Here is a 12,279-nt window from a genome sequence, read left to right on the forward strand (position 1 = left end):
TTGGTTTCCTTATATAGGCTATTATGAATTGGCTTTCATTGTGTTTTTTTCCTGTCTGTAAAGTGTCTTGAGATGGCATTGTGATTTGACGCCATATAAATAAAGTTGAATTGAATTGAAACCTAAAATACATATTTTATGTAGCAGGCTGTTAGCATCTTTATTTCTGCATTAGCTTCACTGTAAACTGCAGGAAGTCGGCTCTTGGTTTCACCGAACACAAACATGGTCGATGATGGTGAAGACGACTATCAGAGCTTTCTCCCCAGTAAACCTCGTGCTGAAGCAGAGACAGATACTGCCGATGATTCTGACTCTGCCAGGAAACTCTGCTTTCCGACGAGTGGCTGAACGAGTTCACCTGGCTGAGGTATTTTAAGGACACAAATTAAATGAACTGCGAGTTCTGCTGTTGATACCTGCAACATGCGGTGAACACAATGTTTAACTAACAAAACAGGTGAAACCAGACCCAGACAACGGAAAAACAACATTTTGATTAGGCAGTCTGAAACGCTAAATGCGCTGTGATGTGTGATGAAGTCCAGCTCCACTCCCAGTTGTGTTCAGAAAGCAGGAGGCTGCCAACCAGCACCGAGTGGACTGAATTCATTCTAAAGTTTCACACAAACACGTGTTATTGATTCCATTTCAACACATATGTTTTGCTTTGATTTTGTTGTGCCAACTGTTGCACAGTAAAATGTGAAATGTAAACACTGTAGTTTCTGCATTTATTGTTCAAGTATTTATCAACAATGCAGTAAAAACGAGAGGAACTGTCAACATTTGTTTTGCAAGTTGATTTCGATTTGTGCCCCTAAATTTTCTGTTTGTGCTCCTAAAAATTTAAGTTGTGGGCCACCGTCATCCTGGTAGTAAAGTCTGGAGCCCTGAATGTAGTCAAAAAGATACCGTTGTCTCTGCAACGCCAAACCCAGACTCGTCCATCAGATTGCGTGGTGGAGAAGCGTGATTTGTCGCTGCAGAGAACATGTTTCCACTGCTTTAGAATGGTGGAGCCCTGCACACCACTGCATTGATGCTTTGCATTGCATTTTGGATGCAGCAGGTCACCTTGGAAACCCTACCAGCCAGCTGTCTGGGCTCTGCTGTGGCGCTAATCTGAAGATCACATGAAGTTTGGAGGTGTGTAGCCATTAAAAGTTCGCCACTATGCTGCTCAGCATCCGATGACCTGCACATTTTCCATGGCTGAGCTGCTGCTGTTCTCAGTTGCTTCAACTTTGTTATAAAGCCGCTGACAGTTGGACTGTAGAGGTTTTAGTAGCGAGGAAATTTCTGGGCTTATTGCACAAGTAGCATCCTATCACAGTACCATGGTGGAATTCACAGAGCTCCTGAGAGCGACCCATTCTCTCTCTGTTTTTAGAGGCAGTCTGCAGGCCTAGATGGTGATTTGTATACGCCTGTGGCCTCGGAAGGGACCAGAACACATGAATTCCATTATCTGGATGGGTGAATGAATGCTTTTGGCAACATAGTGTTACTGGAAATGAGGAGAAAGTGTAAATATGTAAATATTATCTGTCGTGGGTTTGTTTCAATGCCAATAAGGCTATGAAAGGCTATTTTATATTTGCCTAAAACAGTTGCACAGAAGTATGAATAATTAACTTGGAGTTTCAAGGGTTAAACACACAATAATGCGATCAGAGATGCATGAACTGCATTGTCAGTGATGACTCCAGAGGAATGTCCTGTCTAACCAGTTAGTAAGTCTTCGTACTCTGACAAAGCAGCTGGAGTTATTTAAAATATTCATTGTGGTTTGCAGATGGTATTTTCCAGACACCAAGAGGCTGGATGCAGAGAAGATGCTGCTGGCTGACGGGAACCAACACGGAGCTTTCCTCGTCCGGAACTGTGAGAGTCAGACGGGAGAGCTCTCCTTGTCTGGTAAGAGTTGCACCTGAAACCCAAACTGCTCGTCTGGTCAAGTCATGTAGCCTATAGTTCAGGATACCTACTCATCAGGTCAGGTACCTGTCAGTTCAAGTATCCTACAGGTCAGATCAGGTACATTACAGGTCAGGTAGGCTACAGGTAAGGTCAGGTATGCTCCAGGTCAGGTGCCCATCAGGTCAGGTGCCCATCAGGCCAGGTGCCCATCAGGCCAGGTGCCCATCAGGCCAGGTGCCCATCAGGTCAGGTGCCCATCAGGCCAGGTGTCCATCAGGTCAGGTCAGGTACACTACAAGCCAGGTCATGTATCCTATAGGTCAGAAAACATACTCATCAGGTCAGGTACCTGTCAGTTCAAGTATCCTACAGGTCAGGTCAGGTATGCCACAGGTCCGGTCGGGTATGCTACAGGTCCGGTCGGGTATGCTACTGGTCAGGTCAGGTGTGCTCCAGGTCAGGTCACCCTCCCACATACGATCCTGGTGTGAATCCCCCCTAAGTTTACTAAATCTGTTGAAGCTGAAGGGTTCATTGACTTGACAGCATTAACATAACATGTTGCTCAAGTCAGAACCAGTACAGACCTGGTACCAGTTCCTATTTACAGCATTCTGTCTCTTTCAGTCCTGGACAGTGGGAAGGTAAAACACTACAAGCTGAGAAGAACGGACTATGGTCATTACTTTGTGTCAAAGAGCAGATCCTTCCCAACGCTGAAGGAGTTGGTGGAATATTACTCCCGGCAGGCGGATGGCCTCTGTGTGCGTCTGGGTGAACCCTGCAAAAAGGTGACTTCCGCCTTCACTTTGGTCCCCGAGCCAGGGCCACTTCTCAGATCCTTAACCCTACCTGTCCCTGCAGATTGAGGTTCCGCAGACCTATGGGTTGTCCTACAACACCGTTGACCAATGGGAAATCAGCCGCGAGTCCATCAAACTGCTGAAGAAACTGGGAGCTGGGCAGTTTGGAGAGGTCTTCCAGGGCCTGTGGAATGACACAACATCGGTTGCAGTGAAGACCCTCAAACCTGGTATTTAAGATAATAATTTTTAAAAGTTTTTTTTTTTAGATTGAGATAATAAAGTTTTCAAATAACACATCTCTTCCTTTGCTAATGACACGGTTTTATATTTCTAAGATAAAAGTCTGGCTACATTAATGCTACATTATATTATATTCAGTATCCATTACATATTTTTTTTATTGTCTTTAAGTTTTTCTTTGAAAAATAAGTTGACAATAGTCGCAAACAAAAAGGTCCTCTAATCTGGGCTAGAACAAGAGATGCTATCACATGTTTGTAGTATTAATATTCTGTTTTATTTCGGCTTTAAACAACTTCAATATGGACTAAGTTATCCAGGTTTAGTCTGTTCTCATGTCCATAAATACAAGAATGTGGCCAAATGCTAACATTCAGACATTATGAGTGAAATCTTTGTTCAGTAGCTGTAGGGCTAGCTGCTAGCTTTCAGTGATCGCTGTCATTTGCTGTTCACCACCCGGACACTTAGGGGCCGGACTTCCAGTCTATCTCCCTAAAGGGTCCTGGCGGCACATATGACAACATGTGACAGCATGTTACAACTGCATTTCTGTCATTTGATTATTAAAGGGATACCGTGTAACTTTTGGTTTTTAGGGGCTCTAAACCCGCTACTTCCCACAGGCCACATGACACAACTAAACAGTCTCCATCAATGACAAAACACTCACAAAGCAAAAACTGCCTAAAAAACATCACTATAAATAATAGTTTTTAGTATCAAATGATGCAATAACTTTGGGACAACTTATGTCGGTAACTTCTTGTAATGAAAATGTTAGCATTAGCCGTTAGCTTATGGGACATTACAGTAGTACTGTTTCCGATCGAACAGGGTGTGAAGCTCATAAACTTAAACCATGCCAGCTGCTAATCATTTGGTTCTTTTTATATTTACATTAATTATCAGAAAATGCACATGTTGTATGCAAACCAACCAAACTTGTGAAAAAGGTGCAGGGAGACGTGTTAGCTTTGGTCTGCAGCCGATTAGCTTCAACTGACTGCATTTAGCTTCTACTTAACAGCAAAGTAAAGATGCAGACAGGCAACATTATGCAGCAGAACAAGCAAAGAGTTTACTTACCACTCTAAAAATACAGAGTATGATCCCATAAGAGACGGATCCACTCCTGCAAAGTTACAATGTCTGGTTTCTGAAGAGGCCGTCAGAGTGCAGACACACATCAAGGTTCGGATACTGACCCCAGAAATCGCCCATTAATTTCACATTAGGCTGATGTTTGGATCATAAGTTTCACTGAATCCCTTTAGCCACTCAGTCTTTGCCTTTGGAAAACACACTCCTTAACAGTGGGGGTAATACACCCCTGCCCCCCGTCCCTCCTCTGAGCTTTTCATCAGTGTTTTCTGCTCTGAGCTGGTGTAATGAGGGACAGACGTTCAGAAAGCTTGTCTGGGTGATGAGGAAGTGAAAACCGGGTGGTTCTAGTCTCATATTTTCGTCCCTTTCAGTTTGTTTTGCTGGCTAACACTAAAACCATTTGGCGATATATAGTTTATGTGAAGGTGTGATGAGCACTGACTTCAGCCTAAACTCTTCTCATACACTGATCTCATCAAATTGAATTCAATTTCTGATGAATTCTTTGTTCACCTGGTTTAACCTGAAAAACAGAAGCTGAAAGCAGAGATAAGACTCGGTGATGGACTTTGTTCTTTTTTACAAGGAGCTGAGCTGTAAGGAAGCGGTGATGTTTTTCCTGTAAACAGCAGCCTGAATGATGGAGGGAAGAGCTCATATGACTCAGTCAGGTTAAAGTTATTTTGTTGAAGACTTGCTCGTCACATCAGCAGCAACAGATGCGTGTTGTCTTCCCGTCCCAGGTACCATGGACGCCGCAGACTTCCTGAGAGAAGCTCAGATCATGAAGAGGCTGCGGCACCCAAAGCTAATCCAGCTGTATGCAGTCTGCACCATGGAGGAGCCCATCTACATCATCACAGAGCTGATGACCAACGGCAGCCTGCAGGAGTATCTGCAGAGTGAGACACACACTCCTCACCAAACACATTTAACCCTTAAACCTCCAGCAGATCTCCCCGACATCCATCTCTTCTGCGGTGTAACTGTGGAAGGAATGGTGATGGGTAGCATCCCGTTACGTGATCTACAGGTGTTTCTATCTCGTCCAGGAGGTTTACAGTCCAGCCGTGTTTATTCTAAATCTGCAATGATCCATAATAACACCGTACATTATCACATTTTAATCCTAAAACAGATCAGTATCACCAATATGTAGCTAAGAGACCTCTGTTTTCACCTGGAAATGATGACAAAGCCACTTCCTGTCTAACTTTCCACCAATCAGAGAGCTTAAATTGGCGGTAATGTCCAATCAGGAGCAGCCAAAGATCAACATGTGATCAGAAAAAAACGGAAACTAAATTTCCTCTCTAGCTGGAATAAAGATGTTTCTGATGCACATAAAGCTGCTGAGTTGAATCATTTTAGCCTCTTAATCTGAAACCATTATGTCTGCCTGCTGACTGGGATTAAAAGGTTCAGATTCTTCAGGATGTTTTTTTTTTTACAAAAACAGGTGAAATAAAAGTATCATAAATGTAGTTTTAAGGGTTAAACATGCTGGAGATCCGAGGCTTGGCTTAATGCTGTGTTTTATCTGCTGCTCTGGTGTAATCACTGGTTGTTAATCTGCAGCAGGTAGACACCAGTTTAGTTTGCTAAACTGGTGTAAAGTTTGACCTTCTTTAGCAGCGACGGCTGCAGATGCATCATGGTTCCAGCAGGACTGAGCCGTGTGCACTCTGGGGGTTTTACCTTCCTTTGTTTCTGTTTTCTCGCTGTAAAATGTTGCGTTCACTTGCAGTTGAATGACTTGACTCTGGGAGAGATGGATATCAGATGTCTGCAGAAAGATGATCTCATCTCCCTGAATCCAGAACATGTCCGGCTGATGCAGCAGGATGGACGGCAGATCTCCTGGCGATTACTTCTATGTCTGCACACTCTGGTTTTTACCAATAGAAACCATTTCAAGCCATGTTTTTGTCATCATACTGGTGTTCTGCCCGTCCAGATCAGACTTAATGGGAACCACCGTCATGTGTTCCTTCCTTGCAACCCTGATGGATGGTGATTGTTTCTACAGAGGATAAAGGCGCCACGCTGAAGACATCGGACCAGATTGAGATGGCGGCCCAGGTTGCGTCCGGAATGGCGTACCTGGAGCTACAGAACTACATCCACAGAGACCTGGCAGCCAGGAACGTCCTGGTAGGCGAGAACAACATCTGCAAGGTGGCCGACTTCGGCCTGGCCAGGGTCTTCATGGTGGGTTTCATCTCTGCGTTTTCTGACACTTCGTTACACGATGAGACAATAAATTAGGACTGTCCAACGGTCAGAGCCGTAAAATAACCGAAAAATAAAGAAAACTTCACGTCTTCGCCTTTTGTTTTGGTACAAAGAAGTACAAGTACTTTATCAAGATGCTTCTATTTATTAATATGTCATTTCAGAAAATAGAAACAACCTGAATTTTCTGGAGAAAATATATATTTGATCAAATATTTTAACAAAACTTTGCTTCTGTTATACATTTATTTATTAACATATATATTTTTATTTATTTAATAATTTTGTTGATATTTTTACTATATATAATTTATACACAAACGTGTTTATATATATATATTATTGTTTTTCTGCATTTTGAAATATTAGTACATGTTAAATTTTACATTTGTATGTTTTTTTCATTCTAAGATATTTAACATATATTTCTATTCATTTTAGTTAAAATGATTTGGTTTTTATTCATAGCTCTAATTCTAACCATATAACTTGCTCCCAGTATGCACCCCTCCCCCGACCTGCTTTATGTCCAGATGTGACGTCCTGTTCCAGACGTGTATTTATCAAAGTTTCTGTTTGCAGAGGGAAAATGAAAACGTGTACGAGGCTAAAGAAGGAACTAAATTCCCCGTGAAGTGGACGGCTCCAGAAGCCATGCACAACAACAAGTTCACCATCAAATCGGACGTTTGGTCGTTTGGAATTCTGCTCTACGAGATCATGACGTTCGGACAGATGCCTTACCCCAGTAAGATTTACACAACTAGCCTCAAAATTCCTCTGAATTCCCTCCCATAACCCCGTCTTCCTGTCCTCCTTCCAGCCATGACCAACTTCCAGGTGATGCAGAGGGTTTCACAAGGCTACAGGATGTCGTGTCCCCCCAACTGCCCCAAAGTCCTGTACGGCATCATGACGGACTGCTGGAAGGAGAACGAACAGGACCGTCCCACGTTTGAGACCCTGCAGTGGAAACTGGAGGACTTCTTCGATCGGGATGTGACTTCGTATGACGATGCCTTCCGGTATTAGACTGCGGATCGAGTCAGAGCCCGGAAATGAAGGAATTCCAGACTCAACCATCAGAACCAGCAGCAGATCAACGTGTCACACAGAACTCCACTTATTCTGGTCTAATGAAGAACGCTGACGTGTCGCTGGTTTTCAGACCGCTGAATGCACGTCCAGACCAGCAGTCTGACTCCTGAAGCACACTTGACTGAGAGTTTTCCATGAAGCGGACAAACTGGTTGGTCTTGCTCCCAGCACGGCCCACATTCCTTCCACCGGCTTCCCGTCGAGCTGACGACTCCTGGGGCGATCAGAAGTTACTGATGCTGCAAACTTTTATTCTGGGAGCAGCAGCAGCAGCTGATCAAACTCCATCCGTTTGTGCACACAGATGAGCAGACATTCATAAATCCTGCAACATTTACACCCAAAAATCATCCGATTTGATGTTTTTCTGATGAAAATGAAACTTCTCTGATCTGGAGCTGAGCTACTGTGAAGATTTGATCGTTAATAGAAAAATAAATGATTAAATGTCTGATAAATATTCTTTTAACTGTTCTGGAAAATATCTTTAAGATGTAGAGTTGTTTATTTTTGGCTCCTTTGCCGTCTCCACTTCTTTCTGACCCTCTTCAGGGTGCAAGACCTTCGCTGATCCGCTCCTTTTCCCACATCGCTGCCATCAAAGTGTTTCTCTACAATCTGCTTGTATTTTAACTTGATTCCTCTTTATGTCTGATAATAAATGAAATGTATTTAGTTTGGTGTTGTGTGTTTGTTGCAGCTGCGGTGTTTTGTTTTAACCTCTTCATCATGAGAGCAGGAGGTCCTTCAGTCCAGATGTTAGCAGGACAACGTGGAGCGTAGCAGCACGACATGGAGAAACACTCGACCAAGCGGTGACATCCAAACCAAACAGTTTAAACCCAAAGCAGGTATATGGGAATGTTAAAAACCACTTTAATAGGATTAATTTTTATAATTTCTAGGACTAATTTTACTCATTCTCAGTACTATATTTGTTTTGTAGGATTATTCTACTCATGCCAAGGATTATATCCCTCTTTTCTAGATGAACTGAGCTTCTATCTTCTGGTTTTCACTGAAGGTAATGGGATTTTCTTCTAGGAGGAGATAACATTTACATGTTCTGCTGTGTTCCAGCAGCTCATTTTACTTCCTGGTTATTTAAAAAAAAAAAGGGAGCTGTAAAACCTTACTTCAGACCCCTGAAATAATCCTGTTCTGGTTCACGGATGTCAGACATCGTTACAATGATTCCATTAAAACAGCACGACTTTATTTGTCAAAAACAAATGACTATGTTTTCATGAAAATACAACAGGTTTCTTAGGATGCAACTGCCAGCAGCCTCCACATGGTGGAGCTGACATTCCTGCTTCCATTTCTGCCTCACTATCTCCTGAAGCCTCCGTCTGACCTCACAGTGGAGGAAAGGCTGAAATCAGGGCATGTTTTTCTTTTATTTGCTTTGTGAGCTTGTACAACAGTTTTAGTGAAAGCGGGATGCAGACGGATTATAAACACCTGAAAGAGAAATCCAGCATTCAGACTGAAGCTTTCCCAACAACAGTCCCTTTCAGACAGAATGGGCTTTTTGCACACAATAATGCGACAACAGCTGGTAAAAATCTATGGTAGTAAACCAAATTCACCACACTTTTGTTGTTTAACATTTTTAAAAAGATGTGAATCTCTGCTTAAATTAGTTCATTTATCACACTGATGTACATTTAAAGGGGCTGCACGGTGGCGCAGTGGTTAGAAGGTCGCTGGTTCGATCCTTGGCTGGTTTGGTCAGTGGCCTTTCTGTGTGGAGTTTGTTGCATGTTCTCCCCGTGTATGCGTGGGTTCTCTCCGGGTACTCCGGCTTCCTCCCACCGTCCAAAGACATGCATGATAGGTTAATTGGTCACTCTAAATTGCCCCTAGGAGTGAGTGTGAGTGGTTGTTCGTCTCTGTGTGGCCCTGCGATGGACTGGCGAGCTGTCCAGGGTGTACCCTGCCTGTCGCCCAAAGCTGGCTGGGATAGGCTCCAGCTTCCCCACGACCCTGAATTGGAATAAGCGGTTTGGAAAATGAATGAATGAATGAATGTAAACTTAAAGCTGAACTAAAAAGGTAAATTAGTCCTTTTTGGCAGCTTTCATCCATAAATCAGAAGTTTTAGACAACTTGCTGAAGTTTAAATTGAGCATCAGAATGAGAAAGAAAGGGGAATTAAGTGACTTTGAATGCAGTATAGCTGTTACACTGAGCATTTTCACACTCAACCATCTCCAGGGTTTACAGAGAAGGTCTGAAGAAGAAAAAAATATCCAGTGAGCAGCAGTTATCTGGACCAGAATGCAGTAGAAGACCACAGCGGGTTCCCTCCTGTCAGTAAGAACAGGAAACTGAGGCTACAATTCCCACAGACTCACCAGAACTGGACAATAGAAGATGGAGAAACGTTGCTGGTCTGATGAGTCTCCAGTTCAGCTCCACATTCACATGGTAGGATCAGAATCTGCTGGAAACATCATGACAACATGGATCCATCCTGCCGTCAGGATCAACGCTTCAGGCTGCTGCTGGTGGAATGGTGGGGGCGGGTGGGGTCCTTTAGTACCAACATGACCTGGTTTAACCTCCACAGCCTGCCTGAGTCCTGCTGCTGACCATGTCCATCCCTTTCTGAGCACAGTGTAGCATCTTCTGATGGAAACTTCCAGCAGGATGATGCACCATGTCACAAAGCTCACATCATCTCCACCATGACGATGAGTTCACTGTCCTCCAACGGCCTCCACCGTCACCAGATCTACATCCAGCAGAGCAGCTTTGGGATGAGGTGGAACGGGAGATTCTCATGGTGATGAGGTGGAACGGGAGATTCTCATCATGATGAGGTGGAACAGGAGATTCTCATCATGATGAGGTGGAACGGGAGATTCTCATGGTGATGAGGTGGAACCAAGCGGCAACCTCCAGCGGTAAAAAGTGAAGCCTATGTGGAAGTATATAAAACTGCAGTTTCCCCTTCATCCACTAGGGGCGGTAAACAGCAAATCCCCATAGACTCCCATGTTAAAAAGACCAACTTCACAGCAGAAATAAACATGTTTACAGCAGAAATAAACATGTTTACAGCCTGGTACAAAAATCCATTTTAGGTTTAATAGGTCAGGTTTACCTTCATGACAACTGTAGTGTGGAGTGAATTCTTTTCTAACTCGCCCATTTAAAAGTAATTTAATCACGAAGTTCGGCATATTTAGGGGCGTTTCCTTTTGATTGACAGGTACCCGATCTCCGACTTCAAGTCAGAAGAACGTAGAACAATCACGTTTTTTTGCTGGTTAACAACATGACTTAGCTTTAGCCCGCTTACCTCCGTTAGCTGGTTAGCTCCTGTTATCTCCAGGTTAGCTCGTAGCTACAGAAAGCTCGGAGTTTGCTAGATGTCAATCATCCACCATGACACTCTCAGCTCCACCTCTTTGACCTTTTACCATATTTGTATTTTCCGGGTGAGACGACACGCATGCCCCTGCCAAGATGGTGATGGTAGGAACCGCCCACCGAGCTTCAATTCAGCTCTTCAGAAACCTACGGGTGACGTCACGGAGGCTCCGCCCATCTTTTATATACAGTCTATGGGTGGAACTGGAGATTCTCTGGAAGCTGAGGATTCGCCGTTGTGACTCCTTCAGGGTGAAAAGCCGAAAGGAAAACAACACTTCTTCATGATGAAACCAGTGAATTTAGAACGTTTACAGATTCTGTAGTTCTGCAAAGATTAAAGCTGACCTACACATTCTCACAATATCAGGCTGCGATTGTGGCACTGAAACAAGGTACAGCTGCAGTGCAGATATCCAGTCCTGGGGTCCCGCCGACAGCACAGGAAGACTTTGACTGTGCAGAGCCAGTGTGATTTAAATAAAGACAATGTCCACTCAGAGACCAGTTGAGGTTGAACCGCTGATGTTTTTATCTTCTGGATGTTTCAGTTCCATGAAACCAGTGTTCTTGGAGCCTGAAAACACTTAATGAGACATGTCTGAGAAACAGAGTGCAAATGTTTCAAAATTATTATTATATTTTATTATCATTCAAGGAGAGAAACAGCTAATCACAGTTTGTTGCATGAAGGGGGTCCTCGCTGTGTTCTACCAACACAGCTGGTTCAAATCAAATGGATCCAGCAGCTTCTTGTCAACATATTTATGAATTTCTATCAGCTCAGTTGGAGCATGGAGACAACAAAACCCTGCAGGATACCGACCTTCTAGGTCTGCAGTTTGACACCTGTGATTTTGTTTATCTCTGTAGTTTTATTTGTGTTAAAGATTAGGTGATTGTTTCTGCAGCATCTCACAATCTGACCAGTTTGCTGTCCATCACTGATACTCCACACAGCTGCAGAGTAATCAGAGTGTTTCTGTGGAAAGCAAGACTCAAAGCTGTACTGGGAGTCTGAGGTGTGCAGTGAGAAGAGAAACGGTGAGAGTAAAGTCCCTTGTGGTGCTCCAGGGCTGCTGACCACCATCACACACAACCTTTCAGTCTGTTTGTTAGGTAGGCAGGAATCCAGGTTCCACCCGGAATATATGCAGTCATGATTCTGTTTTTACACTGAACAAAAATATAAACGCAACACGTTTATTTGCACCTCCCGTGGGCTCACCATCTGCGGGAGGAGCCGTAGGGGTCGGGTGCAATGTGAGCTGGGCGGCAGCAAGGGGCGGGGACCCTGGCGGTCCGATCCCCGGCTGCAGAAGCTGGCTCTAGGGACGTGGAACGTCACCTCTCTGGTGGGGAAGGAGCCTGAGCTTGTGCGCGAGGTTGAGTGGTTCCGACTAGATATAGTTGGACTCACCTCGACGCATGGCTTGGGCTCTGGAACCAGAACCCTCGAGAGGGGCTGGACTTTCTTCCACTCTGGAGT

The 12,279-nt window shown here is 44.0% G+C and overlaps 1 protein-coding gene across 1 annotated transcript in view; it reads left to right on the forward strand.

Moving 5' to 3' along the window:
* The window catches only part of frk (fyn-related Src family tyrosine kinase), a gene marked incomplete at both ends in the record, with an annotated part of 21,721 nt that extends 14,378 nt beyond the window's left edge, over window positions 1–7,343 (forward strand). Inside the window, 7 exons of the mRNA XM_079255995.1 lie at window positions 1,799–1,920; window positions 2,551–2,714; window positions 2,788–2,956; window positions 4,820–4,978; window positions 6,106–6,287; window positions 6,894–7,059; window positions 7,135–7,343. Coding sequence (XP_079112121.1) covers window positions 1,799–1,920; window positions 2,551–2,714; window positions 2,788–2,956; window positions 4,820–4,978; window positions 6,106–6,287; window positions 6,894–7,059; window positions 7,135–7,343 — 1,171 coding nt within the window. The remainder of the gene's footprint in view (window positions 1–1,798; window positions 1,921–2,550; window positions 2,715–2,787; window positions 2,957–4,819; window positions 4,979–6,105; window positions 6,288–6,893; window positions 7,060–7,134) is intronic.
* Between the last annotated feature and the right edge of the window lie 4,936 nt (window positions 7,344–12,279).

This window comes from Telmatherina bonti (genome assembly GCF_933228915.1).
Source record: "Telmatherina bonti genome assembly, chromosome: 16".
Lineage (NCBI taxonomy): Eukaryota > Metazoa > Chordata > Actinopteri > Atheriniformes > Telmatherinidae > Telmatherina > Telmatherina bonti.